This window comes from Stegostoma tigrinum, chromosome 9 (assembly GCF_030684315.1).
Source record: "Stegostoma tigrinum isolate sSteTig4 chromosome 9, sSteTig4.hap1, whole genome shotgun sequence".
Taxonomy (NCBI): Eukaryota; Metazoa; Chordata; class Chondrichthyes; order Orectolobiformes; family Stegostomatidae; genus Stegostoma; species Stegostoma tigrinum.
In genome coordinates, this window is record NC_081362.1 from 89,917,275 (window position 1) to 89,942,768 (window position 25,494).

At 46.4% G+C, this 25,494-nt stretch overlaps 1 protein-coding gene across 4 annotated transcripts in view; it reads right to left on the reverse strand.

Annotated features, from left to right (window-relative positions):
* Nucleotides 1-25,494, reverse strand: part of LOC125455201 (NHS-like protein 1) — a 295,658-nt gene that overhangs the window by 23,949 nt on the left and 246,215 nt on the right. For all 4 annotated transcript variants that reach the window (XM_059648745.1, XM_059648746.1, XM_059648748.1 and 1 more), the window contains exons 2-3: nucleotides 13,683-13,835; nucleotides 2,770-2,897 (exon numbers count right to left, since the gene is read on the reverse strand). In XM_059648745.1, the coding sequence (XP_059504728.1) occupies nucleotides 2,770-2,897; nucleotides 13,683-13,835 (281 nt within the window). The remainder of the gene's footprint in view (nucleotides 1-2,769; nucleotides 2,898-13,682; nucleotides 13,836-25,494) is intronic.

Here is a 25,494-nt window from a genome sequence, read left to right on the forward strand (position 1 = left end):
TGGTGTTGTATGAATGCAAAGGAAGAGGCAGCAGGAACCCAGGTTGTTTGGGAGGGGTGGTCAGGGATTGTACAGGGAGTGGGGTCTATAAGGGGCCGCAGACATGGCTCAGACAAGCGAAGCAATTTGCTGAATTAGTGTGCAGAGCATGTGTACCTGGTTGTTCCATGAAGTCAAATGGCAGCAGAGACTAAGGCAGCTTAAGAAGTTATGTTGCTGGAGTGAAAGAACAGAACAGAGGAAAGAGAGAACAAAAAAAAGTGACTAAAATAGAGAAACAAAGGTGCAATTAAAATTCCCAGCAGCAGAGTGCTGTAAAGATAAGCATGTTGTTTTAAAGGGGTTATTCCCCTTTAAAACAGGTGATATTGCCCACCTGAATGACCAAAGTATGACCAAAGCACAGGTATACCATAGGGCAGTAGCAGTCAGCTCAAGGGCAGTTGGATTTTAAGTGCCATTAAACACTGATTTCTGCACTGAGAAAACTTCGAACTCTTGTGCTTAGAAATGATGGACGTGAAGGAAGCTTAAACATAATCTCAGCCAACCTGAAATCTTTAGGTGTGTTGGCAGGGCAGAATTTATTGCTCTTCCGTAGATGTCTTCGGGACATTAAGATCCAACCACACGGAATGGGATGAGGGTTAGTTATTGTCTAGGCTAAGTGTGGATGAAAGGCTTCCTTCCCTGAAGGGCAGGAGTCGACTAATTTATTCACTTTCACAACCTGTCATGGGTCAGATCTAAAGTCATGACTTTTTAGGGTTGCTGAACCAGGATTATAACTGCAACACTCCCTTAAAGGGAAGTATACTGCTAGCAGAAAGACTTGAATTTGTATAGCACCTTTCACAACTGCTGTGTCATAGAACACATGGCAAGTCAGTGAAATACTCCAAAACCAGTGAAATACTTTCAAAGGATAGTTACTGTTGGAGGTAATAGCAGTGTATTTGTGCACAACAAGCCCTGATAAATAGTAAAGTGATAATGATAAGAAACAGATGCTGATAGAAAGATCAGAACTGGTCAGGGCAACAAGGAGAGCTCCCCTGTCCTTTTGGACGGTGACACGGCACACTTACAACCATCTAAAAAAAAAGCAGACCGGATCTCAGTTTATCATCTCATTTGAAAAATGGTATCACTGATTGTCCATCACTTCCTAAAAATTGAGTTTTTGCATTCAGGTCCCTGGAGCAGGGCTTGAACCCATGATTTTCATTGGTACAAGTGTCCTGAGCAGTCATCAACCTAACTCTGTTTCTCTCTCTCTGTGGATGTTGCTTAATTTGCTGACTATGTCCAGTGATATATCCTTTCCTTTCAGATTTTCAGCACCTACGACATTTTTATCTTCATGTGTTATGGTTCTGCGTCATGGTAAAGACTGCCAGGATTTGGGCTTTTGTGGTGCAGTGGTAGCGTCCTACCTCTGAGCTAGGAGCCCTGAGTTTAAAAGTCCCACCTGGTCCACTGGTGTGTCATAACACATCTGAACAGGTCGACCGGAAAACATCTAAGACTCCCAGAATTGAAAATCATGTGAAATTGGGAGCAGGAGCTGAACTGGGTGTTATTTGAAGATAATAAAATGTGAGGCTGGATGAACACAGCAGGCCAAGCAGCATCTCAGGAGCACAAAAGCTGACATTTTGGGCCTAGACCCTTCGTCAGAGAGGGGGATGGGGAGAGGGAACTGGAATAAATACGGAGAGAGGGGGAGGCGGACCAAAGATGGAGAGTAAAGAAGATAGGTGGAGAGAGTATAGGTGGGGAGGTAGGGAGGGGATAGGTCAGTCCAGGGAAGACGGACAGGTCAAGGAGGTGGGATGAGGTTAGTAGGTAGACGGGGGTGCGGCTTGGGGTGGGAGGAAGGGATGGGTGAGAGGAAGAACTGGTTAGGGAGGCAGAGAGGAAGTTACCCTCCTCCCTCCGGACCAACCTCAGGGAATCTCTCTCCCATTGCAACTCTCTTGTAATCTCTTCGGCCTTGAAACTGCTCGACCATGTCCTGAAGCAAACCAGGTACCACAGCCACATCACCTTCCTCAGCACCTGCCTCTTCCCCCCCACCCACTGCATCCCAAAACCAGTCCAACCTGTCTCTGCCTCCCTAACCGGTTCTTCCTCTCACCCATCCCTTCCTCCCACCCCAAGCCGCACCCCCATCTACCTACTAACCTCATCCCACCTCCTTGACATGTCCGTCTTCCCTGGACTGACCTACCCCCTCCCTACCTCCCCACCTACACTCTCTCCACCTATCTTCTTTTCTCTCCATCTTCGGTCCGCCTCCCCCTCTCTCCCTATTTATTCCAGTTCCCTCTCCCCATCCCCCTCTCTGATGAAGGGTCTAGGCCCGAAATGTCAGCTTTTGTGCTCCTGAGATGCTGCTTGGCCTGCTGTGTTCATCCAGCCTCACATTTTATTATCTTGAAATTCTCCAGCATCTGCAGTTCCCATTATCTCTGGGTGTTATTTGCTCTAGTTGTGCTGTTAAAATGTTAATTTTTGCCTGCACATTTTCCAAGAAATTTCTTCTCTCACTGGATAAGGGCTCAAAGGAAAAACAGATTATTCACCAGTTTTTAAGTGGGGAAATGTGAGAGAGTTTAGGTTCACACATACTCACCCCAAAAACCCACAAACTCCCAATGAGATGTCACAACATGATAGCCTTTTAGATTTTGGATATTGTAAAGAGCAAGTCAAGGGGAAAAGTCTTAACAAAGAGCTTGAAAAAAGACCTTTTGTCAGTCTTACCACTCGCTCCTGATCCTCCTCCTCATCCAGGCAACTAGCAGAGTGATTTGATGATGGCGAGGTGAATGTTGGGCCCTGTGAGTAGTACTGGGAACTGTGAAAACCATCCTTCCTCAGTTTATCGCAGTCTGCAAACGTAGAGAAGGAAAGAGGTTGAGTCTGAGTGCAGCCTCGGAGCAAACTGCACCATCTGTTAGAAGCAAAACCAGTTCGACCTTCATTAGAATTCACATCAACACTCAGAGACTGACTCTCAGGAGCTAACAGATACCAGGGTTCCCAACACAGACTCTGAGCAGCTGAGACTCCATGTCAAAAATACCCACACTGCTGCAGTTTGTTATCCTGGTAGTACAGGCGGGGATTCCTGCCACCTGAGCTGGGATAGTGAGATGCCTGTAGAAACTCAGCAGATTGGCAGCGTCTGTACAGTCAGAAAAACAGAGTTAGTGTTTGAGTCTGATAAGGCTTCTTCAGAACCCTGAATCAGACTTGAAACGTTAACCCTGTTTCTCTCTTCACAGATGGTGCCAGACCTGTTGAATTTCTCCAAGATTCTCTGCGCTGGTTTCAGGTTCCCAGTGTATACAGTGGTTTGCTTTTATTCCAACATGAGAGCTGGCCCTGGTGTTGCTCAAGCAGACCTAGCCTGGGACTCGGGGAGATGGGAGGGGTTCCGAATCAACTTGTCATTTATTTGGTTTATTAGCCAATGACATATAACCCAACAGCTTTAAATTCATTTGATGTGTTTTTTAGATTAGATTCCCTACAGTGTGGGAACAGGCCCTTTGGCCCAACAAGTCCACACCGCCCCTTGAAGCATCCCACCTAGACGCTTCCCCCTATAACCCACACACCCCTGAACACCATGGGCAATTTACCGTGGCCAATCCACCTAGCCTGCACATCTTTGGACTGTGGGAGGAAACCGAAGCACCCGGAGGAAACCCACACAGACACGGGGAGAATATGCAAACTCCACACAGACAGTGGCCTGAGGCGGGAACTTAATGCTGTATCGGAGGATGAATCTGAACATAGATCACACTGCTACAAATACGTTTAAGGAGAAGCTGGATAAGCACAAGCAGGAAGGAATGGAAGGATATACTGATCAGGAGGTGGTTCACGGGGAGTGTAAACATCAAAACAGATCTCCTGAGGCGAAAAACGAATGAACCTCAATGTGTTTGTCTTATTTAGGGTTATGTGCTTCTTCGGCTCTGGTCCTGACCTTGCTGGGGCTTGCATTGAGAAGCAAAAGGTGCTTAAAGGCTCGTTAGTCCCTTCGAGATGGTATTACTGGGAACAAATTGCACTAATGTACAGATGAGGAGACAACATTCTGTCTATCACGAGTTCCCAGGGGGGAAGGCGGGATGCAGGGTCATTTTTGCCGAAAAGTATCATTAACCCAGTGTAGCCATGGAATGAAGTGGTCTGCGAGTGGGTTTAGAAAGTGGAGAACTGACATTGAACTGACAGTTGTTCTGTTCATTAGCTGTGGCTCAGGTAGTAGAATTCTCACCTCCTGAGCCAAATCATTGTGAGTTAAGTACCACTCCTGGGCTGCTGACTGTGAATTACGAGAGACACTCCACTGTAGCCCTGAGGGAGCTACACTCTCAGGCTTCATGGCATGACTTCATCTGTGATGCCGCGATCAATCATCGTAAAAACAGATTCTCTGGTCGTCATTACTTTGTCACAGCCTCTGTTTCTCATATTGCAATTTTGCAACTTGAAAAATTCGCACGGCTACGAGGAAAAGATGTCGGCGGGTGAGCTGTCTCTTTAGAGGGTCAGCACAGACACGATGAGCCAAATGGTCTCCATCTATGCTGTAACCATGCTGCAGCAGAAACAGACATTTGCTGGCTGTGAGATTTCCAGTGGTTGTGAAAGGCACTACACAAGTGCAATTCTTTCACTGAACAAGCTGTGCTGATAACACACTGTCCCAGGGCGGAAGCTGAGCATTCTCAGATGAGTAGTTTGAGTCCTGCACCCTCAAAGCTTGAAGTCAGGTGTGTGACAGAATCTTCATCACTCAGTCGTAATAACACACACAATTCACATTGGCTCTGTGTCACCTGGGTGTCCACTTCATCCAACATTGCACAACAACTTATACAGCAGCAATATCCCAAAGATATAGTGACAGAACAGACCTCTGCAGAATTTGTATGAGGAACAGCCAAGCACACATTGATTTATCAAACTTAATCACATATTGGTTGTGTTATAGTTGTGCGCATACTATCAAGATCATAATCTACTCCGAAACCAAATTCAGGCACCAATTCACTACTGTTACTCATTTACACCACGGTAAATGAGTAACAGTACTGAGCTGGCACTGGGATGGCAAGGTGGCTCACTGGTTAGCACTGCTGCCTCACAGCACCAGGGACCCAGCTTCGATTCCTTCCTTGAGTCTTTGTGGATTTTGCACTATCTGTGTGGGCTTCCTCCAGTTTCCTCCCACAGTCCACAGATGTGCAGGTTAATTTAGCCTGGATTGGCCAGGCTAAATTGCCTGTAGTGTTCAGGGATGTGCAAATTAGGTGGGTTATAGGGGGATGAGTCTGGGTGGGATGCTCTGAGGTTCGGTGTGGGCTTACTTGTTGGGCCGAAGGGCCTGTTTCAACACTGTAGGGATTCTACGATGATAATTACCAATCAAAACGTCCTTACAAAGTGTCTTAGAAAAAGTTTGGTCACTCCTGTTCACATGCTCCATTTTTATATCTCTAAGCTGAAGAAATACGGGCAACGAATAAGACAATTTAATGTCAGGGCATGGACTGCTTTCCACTATCGTCAGCAATTTATCTATCCTTGCTGGGGTTCACTACCAACAAGTTCTGAAGTCTTACTTCTCCAGATCCCAAATGTCCACAATTGTCATTCAAACTACGAAGAGCAGAAGAAAATCACCTATACAGCGTATTCAAAAAGAATGGGTACCCTATGAACACAGTCCGCCAATTTCTCAGCAACAAACCCAAACAAACAGACAAAACGGGCTCAGAAACTATAACCACTCTCCCCTACATCAAAGACATTTCCAAAATGACTGCCAGACTCCTCGGACCTCTTGGCACCAGGGTAGCCCACAAACTCACCAACACACTAAAACAGCAGCTGATGAAATTAAAAGACCCTATACAGACAACAAGCAAAATGAACGTCATCTACAAAATACCTTGCAAGAACTGTGACAAACACTACGTTGGACAAACTGGCAGAAAGCTAGCCACCAGGATACATGAACATCAACTAGCCACAAAATGACATGACCCACTATTACTCGTATCCTCACATATAGATGAGGAAGGACACCACTTTGATTGGGACAACACATCCATCCTAGGACAAGCCAAACAGAGACACGCACGAAAATTCTTCTAGAAGGATGGCATTCCAACCGGAACTCCATCAAAAAACACGTTGATTTGGAGCCAATCTACCATCCGCTGAGAAAAAGAACAGGAAATGACATCACCAACACAGGAAATGACATCACCAACCCAAGGAAACCTAAACAGATAAATAGAAAGCGGGACATAACACCAGTGCTTCGTCGGAGGCTCACTGATGATGTTACCTAGAATGGTGACGAAATGTCTGAAAACTAACCTTCTAGCTCAGCGAGCAAACTCACATCCAGAACCTCAACCTGAGCTACAAATCTTCTCAAAACTCGCTGTCATTCAAACGGAATCTGAGATACAAAATGGGAATTCCTCGAGTCCCTACAGTGTGGAAGCAGCCCGCTGTGTCCACATGTACCCTCTGAACAACATCCCACCCGGACCCCACCACTCATCCTATCCCTGTAACCCTGCATTTCCCAAGGCCAACCCACCCTGCACACCTTTGGACTGTGGGAGGAAACCGGAGTACCCCCGGAGGAAACCCACGCAGACACGGGGAGAACGTGCAAACTCCAGACAGTGGCCCAAGGCTGGAATTGAACCCGGGTCCCCTGGCGTTGTGAGGCAGCAGTGCTAACCACTGAGCCACCGTGCCGCCCCTAATTCTGGATGCTTCAGATCCAGATAATGGGGACTTTACTGGCATTAGCAATTTGATAAAGGCAGAAGCACCTATTGCAGTCAGGCACACTGGTATTTAAGAGCAGTCCTAGCTGTTGGGTTTTAAAACTCAAATGCATCTTGTGGCAGCAACAAGTCATGTTCTGCCAACTACCAGCATGTTCCCCATGCACCCAGCAGATTCAGATCACTGGCAACAACCCCCACCCCCAACATCCAACCCTTGTTTCCTGAGTTTACTGGGTACCAGGGAGGTTACTGATGTTCTGTCTTCTCCCTTGTGTCAGTGTTAGCTCATCTCTCTCCTCCTTTCCCCCTCTGCGACAGTTGTTCTCTCTATCATTTTTCTCTCTCAATTTCCACTGTCACGCTCACTCTCTGTTGTGCTCTGTCAATCTTCACTCTCTCTCTCTATCTCGGTTGCTGCCTCGTTCAGACTCATTTCACCTCTGGTTAGGCATCTTGAGAAGAGACTTCGCAGTGGGGTTAAAATTGTACCAGAGATAATGGGAACTGCAGATGCTGGAGATTCCAAGATAACAAGGTGTGGAGCTGGATGAAAACAGCAGGCCAAGCAGCATCAGAGGAACAGAAAAACTGACGTTATGGGTCTAGACCCTTCATCATTTTTCTGATGAAGAGTCTAGGCCCGAAATGTCAGCTTTCCTGCTCCTAAGATGCTGCTTGGCCTGCTGTGTTCATCCAGCTCCACACCTTGTTATCTCACTTTCATCTCCAATTCCCTTTTGAGGTCTGCGTCTCTCTTACAAACAAACAGGGTCTCCCAATATTAAATCGCATTTCCACCCAGCCCCAAACTGTGAAATTATTCCTAGAGCAGGACGGAAGGCGGAGGGGATGGCTGAGGTAAGCAGGTGCTCCAAATCTTCTGTTACATCTGGATTCGATGCACTCCCTCCTGCTCTTCTACATTCCACCCTCTGGAAACAGAAGTCATCCAGACTCGGCTGGCCCTGTCCTAACATTGCCACAAATCCCATTCTCTTATCAGCCTGAGACAGCTCTCCTCCCAACATCGGCTCCCAGCTAAACAACATCCTGAATTCAAGCATCTCATTCTTGTTTTCAAATCCCTTCTTTCCATTGAGCCTCCCTGCGCCTGTAACTCCAGAACCCTCTGAGATCCCAGAGTTCCTCTATTTCTGGAATCTTGCAAATTCCTGATTTAAGTTTGCTCCATCATTGATGGCTGTGCCTGTAGCTGTATGGGCTCCGAGCTCTTGAAATCCCTTGGCACGCCTCTCTGCCTTGCTTTCTTCCTTTAAGTCACTTCTTGAGACTTATCCCTTTGAAGAAGAGCACAAGAAACAGTGGGAATCGGCCATTCAGGCCTGCTTCACCAATGGACAACATAGTGGGTGATCCAACTGGTGTGCCATTTCCACTTTCTCACCTGCTCACCACACCTCTGGACTCCCTTGTTGATCTCACGCTGAATGATCCACCCTGCGAGCGCTTGGTCACCTGTCTAACATGTTAGTTTTGTGTCACATTTTGTATAAAACCCTCCGGGAGAGTGCTTTGGGATGCTTCACTGTGTGAAATCACTATGTAACCATGAGGTGTTGTTATTGTTTGAGAGCAGTGTTCAGAAGCAGGCACCACTGGGACTGTCCTGAAGCTGGTACTGAATGTGGCAATGCCGTAGCCGGACCCTCTAGTCTTACACAGGCAGAGATGCACGCTCATGTACAACTGGAAAGTCCAGCGTAGAATTTTCAATTGCCCTTTCACGCTCAGCTGCTGTCTGAGAGACTCGGAACTCCATCACCTCAGAAGCCCTCCTCCACTGTGGCGCAGAGGTGGGGGGGGGGGGGGGGGGGGTGGGGGGACAGAACGGGGCTTCTTCCAGGCATATGGCGAGGTTGGCGGAATGCTGACACAAGGCCGCCCGAAAGCCAGGCTGCCTGGTTCAAACAGCTCCATTGTCCGAGCTCTGGAGAAGAGAAGAAAAACAACGCTGGGAAAAACGTGGCAGTGTGACAGCTGGGCCAGTGCACTCAGAGAATTGAGCCAGACAGACTCACAGTGACCTTTTGCCCAGAACCCGACACACATCTCGACAGAAAACAAAAACAAAATGTTCATCTCGGGGCTGAACAGCCCCTGAGCAGCTGCAGCGCCCACCATTACGAACTGAAGATGCACATAGCCCTCGCTCTGCCCCTACCCCCACACCACCACCACTTTTTGTTCGTCACTGAAGGAATGCTCAGTGAAAGCAACTGCTGTTACACATGCCTCAGTGGGTAGCACTCTGGCTTCACAAGGAATTCAATTCCCGCTCCAAACTCTTTGGCCCCTAGCCCAGGCTCACACTCCTGCTGCTGTTCTGAAGGAGTGCTGCAGGGTTGAAGGTGCTGTCAAGAACGGGGTAAAGTCACACAGTCCGCACTCCACACCAGTGCTCTGCTCCAACCTGGTCCATTAGCTTCTGTATTACAGATCGAGTGCCATTCACCACTTAAAGTGCAAAGTTTCACAATCCTGGGTTCAAATTCTTTCACTGCATCATTTCTCCCTATCTCTGTGACCACCTCCAGCCGTGCGCCCCTCCAAGTTCTCTGCGTTTCTCTAGTTTCCGATTTCCATTGCTCCACTATTAGCGACAATGTCTTCCGCTGCCTGCATTCTAAGCTTTGAAATTCCCTCTCTAAACCTCTCTTCCGCCATCTCTCCTCCTGCTCACAAAGCTCACCAAAAAACTCACTTCCTCTTCTGTCCTGGTATCTCCTTAATTAGCCTGATGTCCATTTTCATTTGATAATGCATGTAAAGTGCTTCACTTTGTTCAAGGCACTACATAAATGCAAATCGTGATAAATCTGGGTCACTTTTTTGAAACAGCGGTGCATATGCAGTTGAGTGAGTGGATGGATAAAGCATTGTGTAGAAAATTGGGAAAATTGTCTCAAATTCCAGGCTCTACATACAAGTGGAGAAAAGTCAAAAAAGGAATTGTGCTCAGCAACCCAAACATCAAAGCACGCTCACTCTGTCTCAGAGGGTGTGGGTTCAAGTCCCACTCCTGACACTAGAGTCAACACCATGGTGCAGCACTGCAACATCAGAGATACCCCAATGCAGTTAAGAACCTGATCATTAGATGTGAGGCACTGTCCCTGTTGCTGCATGTAGCACAGGTCTGGTGTATTCCCCCAAAACTGTGCTGTTTCATTTACCTGAGCCATCTTCCATTTCATCTGGAAGCCTAACGCAGGTCTGCAGGAACCCCATGTACAAAACTCTGGATGGGGCCAGGGACGGGGGATGGGATGGGGTGGGGGGAGAAGAACATACCCAACGCTGCCCTCACCCTAATGGCCACTTTTGTGTGCGGCTGCAGTAAGCTGTGCTTAGACCCTCGGTACGCAGACACCAAGTGTCACCACATACTGAGTTCTACCCGTACCCAGTGTTGCAGAGGATGGGAGTGGCCTCGCTGCTGTGGAATGACATTTGTAGAGAAATCTCTAAAAGTAAAACACCTTTGACCACAAGTCCATTAGGAAGTGGTCAGCACATAGTGTCCTCAAGACCCAGTGGGTAAAGGAGAGGGTGGATCCCATTGTATGGTTCCCTGAGCAGACTGTCAAAGTCATTTGGCAGAATGCCTCATCACTGACACTTTCCAGCAAGCACCAGGACATTGCTTGGCTGGTGGTGAGAAGGGCCTGACCTGTGAGGTCCTTTATATACACCCAGTTGGTCTGTGCCATGGCACATTGCCCTCAAAGTGGATGCGGTGGGGTTGAGACTGCAACACTAGAATGTGCCCTTGCGAAGGATGTCAGGAGGAAGAAGCAACAGTTTTTGTCAAGGTTTGTCCTGAGCGGCTCTGTGATACAGGACTCTATACTCTACAGCCTGTTCCCTGGGATGCACATCGCAACAAATATTGACTGCACCTGGAGGTCTATTAATTTGGCTTTTTGGTCTGCCCAAACCTTGTTGGTTTTCCAGAACAAGGAGTTAACCTTGACTGAGTGTTGCAGACTGGCCACATTCCAAGGTGCAGGACTACGTGCTGAGGGGTGCACTAACTCTTGGGGAAGCTGCTGCCAATGCGCAGTGGGGAAAGACCGATGTCTGAGGTCTCCCTGATAAAGGTAAACAGGGGTCCGTTCTATTATTGGATCCTTGTAGTGTGTCAAATATATATAAGTATTAGTAGTGTATATCTAAGAGAAGTCTTCAGTTTTGTGTATAGTCAAACTGCAACGTTTTGTGCTTACTTGAAAAGTGCCAGTGCAGAACCAAACTGCCTTTATGTCAATGTATATATACAAAGATTTTTTTATGAATAAAGTATATTTTTGAAATAGTAAATAAAGAACTACCCTTCACATGAAATTTTAAACAGGAATCCTGTTTTCTTTCTCCAGTGAAGGTAAAATATCCTGTGCATGATATGGAAGATTGGTGAGGTTATCCCTGGTGTCCATTCCAACATTTATTTCTCCATCAATGTCACAAAACAGAATATCTGGTCATTAAGACACAGTGGTTTGAGTATTGTTTGAGTGCAGTTGCATTTCCTACATTACAATAGTGACGACACTGATGGTTTTCCAACAAAACTTTTGCTCTATGTCTCTGCATTTCCTGATCACAGGGAAGTGGCATCTGTACATAGTGGAGCAGGGCAACAAGTTACAAATGAAGTATATCATGGGATCCGAGAGGTTTTGCTGGCAGGAACAGAAAAGCAAAAATATTTTTTGAGGGCACAAAACTCATAAATATTGATGGCAGATTTACTTGGACGTACAAATCCAAGAAACACGATAAGTTAGCAGGCAGGTGGTACAAGCAATTAGGAAACCAAGTGGCATGTTGGGCTTTATTGCAAGGGGATAAGGAGGACAGTAATGGAGAAAACCTGCTCTAACTGGAAAGGGATTTGGCAAGGCCACATCTGGAATGCCGTGAGCGTTTTGGTCTCCATATTTAGTGTTGGATGGGTCACAGCCCAAAGTTCACTAGCTTAGTTCCTGGGAAGCGGTGGGGGGGTCGATCAGAAGTGGAGTAAGTTGGGACAACATTCCCTGGTGTTTAGGGGAATGAGAGATGAAACATACAAGAGTGTACAGGGGGCCAACAGTGGGTACAGAGCAGTTGTAAGCCTGGTGGGATATTTACAAGGGGACACTGGGAGCAGTGTCTCTGATTGATTATTTAGGGCTGAAACGCGCAGAAACTCATCACTTGAAGAGTTGTGAACCTTAGAAATTCCTTATCTCAGAGGGACGTGGCTATTCAGTTGTTGGATATATTTAAAATTGAGACCGACAGACCTTGGGTCTCTCAGGGAATTGAGAGATATGAGGAATGGGTTAGGGAGTGGTTCAAGATCAGTCCACTCCTGATTGTATTGAATGGTGCAGTAGGCTTGATGGGCCAAATGGCCCACTCCTGCTCGTATATCCTCCCTCTATGCCTATGAAGAAGTGTACATATACAGTAGAGGGGCTGGATGTCACTTGAGGGAAATGGACTTCTAAAAGTTACAGGAATCAAGCAAGGTGAATGGGAGCAAGGTGAATGGGCCTAACTTGATTGCTCTACAGAGAACTAGCATGGAATATATGGGCCAAGTGGCTTCCTGCTGTACTATAAAGACTCCAAACCCTGGGGAATATGCTGGGCCACACATACTGCTGCAGAGCCCTCCTCCCCTTCTCCTACCCCCTCACAATGTCACTCCAGCACTTCAGATGTTACTGAATCCAGCAGGCAACATGGAGACAGTTCATGTCTGTCAACTGTCCTATGGTAAAGGCAGGCACAGTATAAACCAGGGCAAATTAACCCAGCAGTAACACCACACTTTAGCTCATCTTCCTTTCCCTCTCCACTCCTGACCCTCAGGTTTTCATCTCTCCCAGTTTCCGATATCATTTTGGCACCACAGGGAATAGGCACATGCTGCAACATTGCGAATGTTGAACTCTCATGTTTCTAATGTTGCCATGAGATCTTGCTGTTTCACTGTAAATGTCTTTTAATTTAATTATTCATGGTACTATAGAGTATTACAAGGTCTGTACAGCATGGCACATCAGCGTAACTGTTGCATGCTGGTGTACATCTCCGTGTGAGCCTCCTCCCATCTTCCTTCATCCAACTTCATCAACACATCCTTCTCTTCCTTTCTTTGTTCATGCACTAATCCGGCTTCCTCTGAAAACAGTCTGTGGACTTAGGAACAGAGGAATGAAGGAAATAGAAGGAGTCAGCTATTCAGCCACTCGAGTCTGCTCTTTAGCTAGTTCTTGGCTGATTTCCTACCTCCACACCATGTTCCTGCTCTGTCCCCCATATCTCTTTTGATACCTCTTACAGCTACAAATGTATTGAATATCCTCAATGAGTGAGCTTCTGTAGCCCTCAGGGACGGAGAATTCTAAAGACACTGCCACCCTTTGAGGGAAGAGATTTTCCCCACATTAACCCTGTATATTATTCAGAGGGTGTGTCGCCTGACCAAGGCAGAAGCCTCCATCTCCCCAACAATGGAAACATCCTTTCTGTATTTGCCCACATTGGTCATACTCACTGCAGATGGGCAGATCTGTTTCACACCATATACAGTTATCCTTTCCCAAAAAAAAATGGGATGATGTGAAATACAGAGCTGCCAATGCACCCTGCCCCCATTTTGCTCTGTCAGTGCAAAATTAGTCTTGTTAACGCCCTAACATTTCTGCAACAGGTGTTTGGTTATTTCAATAAGGATTTGGAAATTTGAGTGAAAAGGGTGGTGGGGATTCTGGGGAAAGCGGGTTACATTTAGGAAGGAAAGGAGAGAGGAGAAACAGCCCTTACCTCGCAGCACGGTCTTCAGGTTAACCTTGGCTTGCCGGTGCAGGTCCTCCACACAGGGAGACCGGCTCGACGGGAGGAACACATTCTCCTGCTGGTGCCACGATGCCTTATAGTGGACCGTCCATCTGCTCTCTTCATCCAGGTTAGAGATGGCTGGAAAGGAAGAGGAAACTATCTCAGTCCGACTGATGTAGAACCACTCAGAGCATTTGGCTCATTCTATCAAGGAACAGTCCAATGCTCCTTCCCCTTTCCCCATAGGCCTATCTGATGAGAAGAGACACAATCCAAGCTCACCCAATCCACATCAGTCCTGGCCACCCAGGCTAGACTCAACCCACCTTGACCTGAACTGACCTCCCTCAAACCGACCCACCCCACCTCAACTCAACCCAGATCCAAATTGACTCAATCTGACCTGATTCAACTTAATCTGATCCAAGTCGATTCAACCCCACCCAAATGGGCTCAACCCAACTTGAACCGACCCAACTTAATTCAACCCAACCCAACCCAATCCAACGCAACTCAACCCAACGTGACTCAATCCAACCCGACCCGACCCAACCCAACTCAACTCAACCTGATCCAACCCAACTGAACCCAACAGACCCCAACCCAACCCAACTCAATCCAACTGAAAGCAAAAAACCTCAACTCGACCCAACCCAACTTGACTCAACTCATCCCCAACTGACTCAAAACAGTCTGACTCCACTTGTCCAACTAGCTTGAGTGGACCTGATCCAGTTCGGCCCAGCTCCACCCACCTTGACTCCATGTGATTTGGCCCAGTACATCCAGCTGCCCATTACGGCAACCAAAGATTTGTTACAATTCCTCAGTCATGATCTCAGCCTTCCTGGAAATCTTTGCTGAATTATTGATCAGCTGTAAACGATTACAGCTCTGGTCACAGTTCAATACAGCATTAATAGGAAATTTGAGAGGCTCCAGGAACTCGCAAACCAATTGTGATCACTTTCTTAGGAGAGTGTCTATCCTGCAGTATCCACTTTGAAAATGCAAGAGACATACCACATAAGACAACTGAGTTCCTGGAAGTCACAAACCTAATCTCAGGAAGTCTTGCTGTTATATCGAATGTCCCAATACCACCTAAGATATGGTGAGCTACTATCCATTCAGTGTGGCCTCAATGCAGAACAAAAGTACCTCTGCTGGCTCGAGGTGCAATTGTGTTTTCCTTTCCTGTTTTCAGTGGGTGCAAAAGTAACAGCCAGGACAGACTAGGAAGTTGCTGCAGAAATCCCAGCCTGTTAGAAAGGATCAGGTAAACTGGGATGAAGGAGTGAGATGGTGAAAGAGAGACAAAGAGATAGAGAGGTAGCAACAATCATCTCAGCTTGAGTGCCATTTCCCTTCCCTTCTCAAAGAACCTTGATTGTGGAATGTTTTTGAGCTACATTGCTGTAACACTACTGTGAACTGTAATTGACTGTGAAATTGGTCACTGAATCAGGGTGACAGTTTTCCAAGCGTGCTTCATTCCTATGTCAGGGCCAGTGAGAGTTTGCCCTGACACTGGAATCTCACACTAGCTGCCCTATGACTTTACAAAGTCCCCCTCAGGACGTGAGCAATCGTGTCTTGAACATTTGTTCTGATTGTCTTTCCTCCTCATACAGCAGCTTCTGGCTTGGCACATCTTGCCATGCAATGGGGGAAGTGACTGAAACTAGGGTTTGCCAAACTTAAGAGTTTAGTCCCAGCTGCCTGCACTTGGCCCATGTCCCTCCAAACCTTTCCTATTTATGCACTTATCCAAATGTCTTTTAACTGTTGTAACTGTAGCTGCATTACTGCTTTCTCTGGTAGTTCATTGCGCATACAAAAGCCAGAACCTGTGTAAAAAAGCTGGCCCTATGTCCCGTTCTGAGGAGCAGTCATTGGATCGAAAGGTTAACCCTGATTTCTCTTCACAAATGCTGCCAGATCTGCTCAGCTTTTCCAGTAACTTCAGTTTTTGCCCCTCATGTCCCCTGTAAATCCTTCTCCACTCACGTCAAAAATATACCTCATAGTTTCGAACTCCTTCACCCACAGGAAAAGTCCCCTGTTGCTTAATTATTAGGCAATTCAACTTTATTGCAAAGACTTGATATCTATGACTAAGAAATGACACTCTGTGCTTTGCAACAGGAGTAGGAAAGGGGAGAGACACTGTGTTAGAAACACTGAGAAGGTGATGCTGAAACACAGACTGTAGGCGCATTAGTCCCAGAATAAAGTGCCATTTTTCAACCATGAGCCAGGATATCAATACCAGATAGTCAGAGAAGTGAAGGCTGCATCACAAATTATGGATGGTTTTCCTTCCACATCCTAGTATTGATATAACCAATAAAAGTAACATTCAATAGAAAAGGAAACAAAATTATTTTTCTTATAATGTTGGAAATTAAAGGTTTTCCCTCAATTGGAGTATCATACGGAGGGGATGGCCTAGTGATATTATCACTGGACTGTTAATTCAGAGATCTAGATAATGTCTGGGGACCCGGGTTCGAATCCTGCCATGGCAGAAGGTGGAATTTGAATTCAATAAATATCTGAAGTTAAGAATCTAATGATGACCATGAATCCATTGGCGATGGTCGGCAAAACCCACCTGGTACACTAATGTCCTTTGGTAAAGGAAACTGTCTTCCTTAGCTGGTCTGGCCTACATGTGACTCCAAGACCCATAGCAATGTGGTTGCCTCTTAACTGCCCTCTGGGCAATTAGGGATGGGCAATAAATGCTGCCCAGCCAGTCCTCATCCCGTGAATGAATAAAGAAAAAAAAATCCATTTCTGGATACCACACATCCGTAACAATGCGAGGATGCAGGTAAAGTTGATGGGGATGGTTCATGAGATGAGGAACTTGGATAGGCCGGGGTGTCACTTGAAAGAGAAGATTGACAATGATATTCAAAATGATCAAGGGTCTGGACAGAATTATGTTTTGAGTTCTTTTGTGGGGTTTGTGTCTCCTTGCTCAACATTTTCAGAGAGAGGCCAACAGTCAGCCACAATGCTGGGGATCTGAAGTCACACATAGGCCTGACTGGGCAAGGATGGCTCACTGAAGGATCAGATGGGTTTCTACGGTGATTGATGATAGTTTCACCGTCACCATCGCTGAGACTAGCTTTCAATTCCAGATTTACTTGTTGGATTCAAATTCCACCAGGTGCCATAGTGGAATTTGAACCTTCACCATAATCAGCCCCAACCACACCGCACCCCACCCCCCCGACCGACCACCAACCCCTGCCCCCAGAGCATTAGTCTCGCCATGAATTTCTAACTTGGTGATATCACCACTAATCCATTGTTCTTCCTGGAGAAAAAGTAAATGTTTTCATCAATGGAAGGATTGTGGCCCAGAGGACACTGATTTACGGAACTATAAGTGATTTAAGGAAAAGTCTGTGTCATAGCTAAGATCAGGAACTGTAGATCTGACAGTGCGATGGCAGCAGATACAACTATGGCTTTGACAAAGGAACTGTATAATTATCAGAAGAGGAAATATTTTCAAGGGTACTGGGAAGGGATGTTGACTGGGACTAGCTGAACTGCAGTTGCAGAGAGCCAGTAGAGAATCAGTGGACTGACTTTCTAACCTATAACCATCTTATGATTCTTTGTCTCCTCCCTGCCCAAGTGTTGTTCATAAGGGGGCATTGACTTTTGATTTCTGCAGCCTCCGGAAGAATCTAAGAAAGGTTGGCAAGATGCAGATGTTGCTGAACAGAAGTTGGAAAGCCTCTTGGCAGTGCCAAGACCAGCAGCTTGGGACATGGGCACTGCAGTCAGTGTCAAGGGGAGACTGTTTGATATTAAAGCCTGTTGTAAAGCTTATAAACTGGGCAACAGGCGAACAGTCTCTGAACAAACAGCCAGCATACTGTTGACACAATCATCACTGGCCTCCCTTTTGTTCTGGTGTCAGTCCATTATTAGTGTCAGGTATCCATTTCCATAAAGTGCTGCTGCCCTGGGGACCCGTTCATTTCACTCTGCTCATGGAACTATCATCACACAAGCAGCTTTGAAACCCTCTTCCAGCTGAGCAAATCAATTCTACACAGAAAACCCACAGCTGTATTTATCCAGCAGATTCTTGCGGCTTGTGGGAACTAGTGCTGCTCACCTAGGCTCCCTTATTCCAACAGCAGACTCATACAGGACTCTATGTTACCAAGGACTACAGCACCTACTGCGTCCAGCAACACAAACGGCTGGATTCTAGGCTCAAACTAAATCCGAGCTCAGTGCTTGTGGTTCACTATCGCCCCAGAGTCAAAAGGCTGCAGCTTCAAACCCCACCTCAGAGCGCAGTACTGAGCGACTGCTGCATTGTCAGAGAAGGTGAGGATCGAATGAGATGTTAAATACCAACTGCCACATTCTCAAGAGGTCATGAAAAATGCCAAGGCCACTGTTTCATAGAATCATTGCTTCATACAACATGGAAAGAGACCCTTTGGTCCAACTCATCTGCGCAGACCAGACATCACAATCCAAGACAACAAAGTGTGGAGCTGGATGAACACAGCAGGCCAAGCAGCATCTTAGGAGCAGGAAAGCTGATTTGCCTAGACCCATCATCATTTCTAGATGATGCTGCTTGCCTGCTCCTAAGATGCTGCTTGGCCTGCTGTGTTCATCCAGCTCTCCATCTTGTTATCTCGGATACTCCAGCATCTGCAGTTCCTGTTATCTCTCCATCACAATCTGACCCAGTCCAGTTTGCCAGCATTTAGCCCATATCCGTCTAAACCCTCCTTATTCACGTACCATCCTGATGCCTTTTAAATATTTTGATTGTACCCACTGCCGCCATTCCTCCAGCATCTCTGCATCAGAAAGTTGCCCCTCAGGTCCCTTCCTAATCTTTCCCCTCTCACCTTAATCTTATGCCCTCTAGTTTTGGTCTTCCTTACCCTGGGAAAAAGACCATGGCTAATCACTCTATCCATGCCCCTCATGATTTTATAAGCCTCTATAAGGTCACCGTTCAGCCTCCAATGCTTTAGGGGAAAAAACCCAGCCTGTTCAGCCTCTCCCTACAGCACAAACCCTCCAACCTTGACAACATCTTTATAAATCTTTTCTGAACCCTTTCAAGTTTTACACCATCCTTCCTATAGAAGGGCGACCAGAACAGTACACAGTTATATCTGAAATCTCCTCACACATTTGATTCTCAATCTTCTTCTGACTACAGGGGGGCCTATAATACAATCCAAATAGGTGATCATCCCTTCCTTATTTCTCAGTTCCACCTACATAACTTCACTGGATGTTGTCCCAGGAATATCCTGTCTAAGTACAGCTGTCACATTACCCCCCGGAAAAATGCTGTTTTATCCTGGCAAAAGGCTCTCTCTCAAACAACATCCCTGTGACAGCACTGTATTGATGCAGTGTCAGCCTTGGTTCAGTGGTAGCACCTCTGGGTCAGGAGGCCCTAGGTTCATGTCCCAAACCAGGGCCTGAGTGCAAACTACAAAGCTCTTGCTCCAGAGTACAGAGAACACCGCGCAGTCAAAGCTGCTGTCCTTCAATGAGACAAAAGAAGTGCCAAAGCACTGTTTCAAAATGAACCAAGGAATTATTCCCTGGCCGATATTTATCTCTCAATCAGCAAACAGAAAGCCCAGTTATCTGGTCACTATCACACTGCTGTTTGTGGGAGTTTGTGCAAGTCTGTACCTGAGATTCGTACATTACATTGTGAAGTACACTTCAAATAAAAGGGGATTATTGGCTACTTCAGAAAGAGAAGGAGGATCCTGGCCCGAAACATCAACTTTCAAGCTCCTCTGATGCTGCCTGGCCTGCTGTGTTCCTCCAGCTCCACACTGTGTGTTATCTCTGACTCTAGCACTGGCAGTTCTTACTACCTCCTTCCATACTGCAACCATTCTTTGATTCCATACTTGCTGAGACTGTACAAGGATCTGGTCAGACTACATTTAGAATACTGTCAGCAGTTTTGGGCTCCCTATCTAAGGAAGGATATGCTGGTTGAGGATGGGTTCATTGGAGGTTCATAAGAATGATCCTGGGAATGAAGGCCTTGAAATATGAAGAACGGAATATGAGGAACGGGTTGAAGATTCTGGGTCAATATTCAATGGAGTTTAGAAGCATGAGAGGGATCTGACTGAAAGTTACAGAATACTGAGATGCCTGGAGAGAGTGGATGTGGAGAAGATGTTTCCACTAGTAGGAGAGACTAAGACCTGAGGGTGCAGCCTCAGAGTGAAGGGATGACCCTTTAGAACTGAGATGAGGAGGAATTTCTTCAGCCAGAGGCTGCTGAATCTGTGGAACTCATCACCGCAGGGGGCTGCGGAGGCCAAGTCATTGAGTGTATTTAAGACAGGGATATATAGGTTCTTAATGCATAAGGGGATCAAGGGTTAAAGGGTGAAGGCAGCAGAATAGGGTTGAGAAACATATCAGCCATGACCAAATGGCAGAGCAGACTTAATGGGCCGAATGGCCTAATTCTGATTCTGGGTGTTATGGTCTTTTAACTGCCTCCAAATAGGCATTGTTCAGCTGCTGATGTGTGTAAGGTTACACCCTCCTGTAATGCCACATTTGGGATCCGCTACATCATCCCAGGTCTAAAGGAAACTAATCGTCCTTTGGAATCAAGCCCAAGGAGGGCTTAGTACGTTAGGGATTTGAAGAGGAATAAAATGATACATATTTCCGATATATTGAACTGGGCTGAGCTGCATTACTGGAATACCCTCCAGACCTATTTAACCCTGGGTGACTAGCTGACAGAGGCTAAAGTTCACCGCATCCCCAGAATGTGCCCCAACAGCTGGGCTTGCAAGCAATTTCAGGGTGGGGTAACATTGTTCAGAGTTTTGGAAAGTAACTGGAAGAGATCCTGTTCCTGCAGAACAAACTATGACTGACCTCTCCCACGTGTCAAAGCGATATGTAGGGTCACCCACACCTCACCCAACTCCCCTCCGCCACATTTTAGAAAGCATTCACAGTGCAACCAGAGCGTACATAAGCCTGCTGACAGTAAACCTGATGAAGGGTCTAGGCCCGAAACGTCAGCTTTTGTGCTCCTGAGATGCTGCTTGGCCTGCTGTGTTCATCCAGCCTCAAATTTTATTATCTTGGAATCTCCAGCATCTGCAGTTCCCATTATCTCTGACAGTAAACCCTGCACTGTATAAATCAGGACCGTGTTACAGTGCTTACGAGATTTCACTGCGCTGGGTAAACCACACTGACACATTTCTTAGAGTAGAAAGAACTGCAGATGCTGGAGTCAGAGATAACACAGTGTGGAGCTGGAGAAGCACAGCAGGCCAGGCAGCTTCAGAAGAGCAGGAAAGCTGACGTTTCAGGTTGGGGCCCTTCTTCAGAAAATTTTCCGCCAAGAAGGGTCCCGACCTGAAACGTCAATGTTACTGCTCTTCTGATCCTGCCCAGCCTGCTGTGCTTCTCCAGCTCCACACTGTGTTACCACATTTCTTAGTGTTTCAGCATTATGCAAATTATGCTGAGAGCCAGTTCCTTGTAGTATAGAGTGAATTGAATTGCAGAATTGTAATGCATGGGCACAATACAGCAATGAAACAAAAGGAAAGTGCCACAAAGATCTCTCACAGGAACCTTGATCCTGGGTACAGCCATCAATCCCATCTCCAAATACAGGCTTCAGCATACAAGCAGCAAACACAAAATAAGAACAAGTGTTAAAAAGACTTAAAATGTGACACTGCAAAGGAACCGAGTTCCATTTGATTTCAAGGTCTGTCAGTTGCTGAGTTAGATCAGATGACATCAGGTTATAGGCCAACAGGTTTATTTGAAATCACAAGCTTTCAGAACATAGTTTGTCAGGTGAACTGACATCACCTGGGGAAGGGGCCACACTCCGAAAGCTGTAACCTGGTGTCCTGTAATTTCTGACCTTGTCCATCCCAGTCCAAGACCCAGCACCTCCATATCATGGCTACCAGTCATTGAGTTGGAAGGGATAACACAGTGTGGAGACTGAGGAACACAGCAGGCCAGGCAGCATCAGAGGAGCAGGAAAACTGGCATTTCAGGTCGGGACCAAATTCCTTCCCTCCTCTGATGCTGCCTGGCCTGTGTTCCTCCAGCTGCACACTGTGTTATCTCTGACTCCAGCACTGACAGTTCTTACTATCTCTGACTGAGTTGGAAGGGCTTGCTGATAACTTTCATCCGCCAATTAAGCAGATTGCAAACTCTAGACTGACTGTCGGAGCAGCTTTTTATCCTGCTGAATGAAAACCCCACACAGCTCCAGGGTAAACCTTTGAAAACTGACAGCAGGTAGACAGAGATAATGGGAACTGCAGATGCTGGAGAATCCAAGATAATAAAGTTATAAAGTCTCGGCCCGAAACGTCAGCTTTTGTGCTCCTGAGATGCTGCTTGGCCTGCTGTGTTCATCCAGCTTCACACTTTATTAGCAGGCAGACAGCTCCAGCATCAGTGCACTTTCCAGGGTCTTACCCTAGTGCTCGCAACACCTTTTGCCCAGCAGCGCACAACAGATGTCAGCTTCTATGTCCTCATCGTAAAACTCCCTCAAGGCTCTCTGGGGAGAGTCTGAATGCACCGTCTGAACAGAAGAAGATTCAACCAGGGCTTCAGCAGCAAAATCCAGGCAGACATTCCAGTGCTGTACTGAGGGAGTGCTGGGTGCAAATTAGCCACTACATTTCCTACACTGCAACAGTGACTACACTTCAATAGGCACTTCATTGACTGCAAAGCACATCGAGATGTTTGGTGGATGTGTAAAGTGTTATATACTTGTAGTTTTATGGGGACAGAGCAGGTGAAGTGGGACAACTCCATGGATAGAGTGAGTAGCTAAGATCTTTTCCCAGGGTGGGGGAGTCCAAAACTAGAGGCAATAGGTTTAAGGTGAGGGGAAAGATTTAAAGGGGAGCTGAGGGGCAACTTTTTTTACACAGAGGGTAGTGTGTGTATGGAATGAGCTGCCAGAGGAAGTGATGGAGGCTGGTACAATTACATCATTTAAGAGGCACCTGGATGAGTATATGAGTAGGAAGGGTTTAGAGAGAAATGGGCCAAATGCTGGCAAATGGGATTGGGATATCTGGATGGCCCAGATGAGTTGGGCTGAAGGATTTTTTTTTGTGTTGTATGATTTACCTCTTTCAAATAGTCAGTACTGATACGATGGGCCAAATGCCCTGTTACTGAGAGTGTATTTTGATGCATAGCAGCCTCCACATGTAGAGAAATGACTCAATCATAGAATACCTACAGTGTGGAAACAGGCCAATCGACCCGTTGAGTCCACATCTACCCTCCAAAGAGCATCCCACCCAGACCAACCCCTCTACCTTTCCCTGTAACCCTGCATTTCCCATGGCTGACCCATCTAATCTACACACCCCTGAACACTACGGGCAATTTAGTGCAGCCAATCCACCTAGTCTGCACATCTTTGGACTGTGGGAGGAAACCGGAGCACCCGGAGTAAACCTACACTGACACGGCGAGAACATGTGAACTCCACACAAGCAGTCACCTGAGGCTGGAAAGAAACTTGGATCCCTGGTGCTGTGACGCAGCAGTGCTAACTGCTGAGCTGTCGTGCTCCTGCTAATGTAACATACAACATGGAATGAGGTCATTCAGCCCATCAAGTCCCTGTTGGGATCTACATTTCCCACAAGCAAACTGTTCAAATGTTGTTTGCTTACCCTGTTCCTTAGCCTTTCACCTCCACTTCTTTCTTCTTCCCTCTACTGTGGACATGATCTCTGCCTCAAACCTCCAGTACTAGGAGCACTTTGTGTTGTAACTTTTCTTGCTGTCTGTTATAAGTCATTTGCTTTCTGATTTTGATCTGTGGTCTCTCATTCTTGATCCCTTCCACCCAAGTTGCTATTGCTGGTGAAACCAGGAACTCAAGTAAACTACTAAAGGCACTATCCGGCACAATATCCTTCCATCCCCATTCAGACTAAACACACCTCCTCCTGCTTGGACACAAAACTTTTTGCAACATTCACTTTCAGGGGAGTGACCTGTGAGATCTGTTGGGCTACGGCAGTTACTATGGATACAGAGAGAACAAAGGTTTAGAGCCAGAACCCTATACTTTTATTTATCTGGTTATACAGTATATCAGGTGCTTATCAAAGGCAGAAATTGGAGGGTTTGAGCTGATGGGTGAGATTGAATAGAATTGGGGCCATTTTCCCTGGAGCCTCAGAAGCTAAGCGATGACTTTACAGAAGTTTAAAATATCATTAGGGGCATGGATATGGCAAATAACCAAGGTCTTTTCCTCAGGGAAGGGGAGTCCAAAGGGCATAGGTTTAAGGTGAGAGGGGGAAGATTTAAAAGGGACCTAATGGACAATGTTTTCACGCAGGGAGTGGTGTGTGTGTGGAATGAGCTGCCAGACAATATGGTGGAGGCTAGTACAGTTACGATTTTTGAAAGGCATTTGGATGGATACATGGATAGGAAGGGTTTAGACGGATATCAGTCAAAAGCTGGAAATTGGAACTAGATTAATTTAGGATATCTGGTCAGTATGGACGGGTTGGACTGAAGGGACTGTTTCCGTGCTGTATATTTCTATGACTCTCAAAGACACATAGGTTGAAGTGCTTATTAAAATTTAATTTTTGGGATTTAGCTTCTGAGAAATCAAAACTCGCATTTATAGCTTCTTTCTGGTTGCCCTACAGAGTGCTGATATTAATAGTTGAATAGCTGCTGTGCACCAACATCTTCAATTATTTCTTGTCCTGTGAAACGACGGAACTCCTCACTCTTCCATTCCATCGCCCTGCAGCTTCCAGGCTTTTCTTTACAAAAGCAAAGAATCTTTCCCAACCCCAGTAAGTGCTCTGCAACCCCATGTCTGCAAGTGGTGGAACAACGAAAGAAATTTCAGCTGTGTCCCCGAGCAACGGTAGAAATTCCTTCACTCTCAGCCTCAGTACACAGCCACACAATACCAGCACCAGGCAAAGTTGCACTCACCCTTTTTCTTGAATAGCTGAATGAAGGATTCCAACTTTCTGTTTATAAACACCACCATGTCTTTTCCAAGTAATTATCTTGCCTTTCAAAGTCTTTACAGCATCGTAGCGAGGCGCAGAGAGATGAGCTTGCCAGGAACCTGTGGTCCCCTTCCTCAGACCCACACTTAGGGGCAGAAAGAGGAATCGCTTTCGTTTTTTTTGCCAAAACTGTTGCTTGCAGTCATTAACTTGATCCGTGATGGTTTTCTTTTGCCTTGGGGGTGGGGAGGAGGAGGAGGAAGTAGGGAGTAATTTGCCTTCTTTTACAAAAAAGAAAGGCTTGTAACCCAAGAAGCATAGGTTTAGAAGCAGTGTATCTCCCTCTCTCTCTCCCTTTCTTGACTGAATTAAGCTTAGCCACAAAATATCATCCCTACCAGTTAGACCATCAAAACATCACAGGGGCGCAACAAACATGGGTTTCCGGCTCAAATGTCCTCTCAGAGGCTTGATTTTGTAGCCTCAGAAACAGAAGGAGGAATGAATTGTGATCCTCTCTTTTAAGTCCACCTGTCCTTTAGTTCTCTACGTCTCAGCGCTAAGACTGATAAGAGCAAGAACTCCTTTCCAGCCACCACACCCCTCCTCCCACTGCCCCTGCCACACTCCTCCCCACCCCCTTTACGTTGCTAGGCAATAGTTTAACAAAGATATTCCTTCCCCCCTACCACCCCCTCCAACCTTCTGTACACATGAAGTGAACT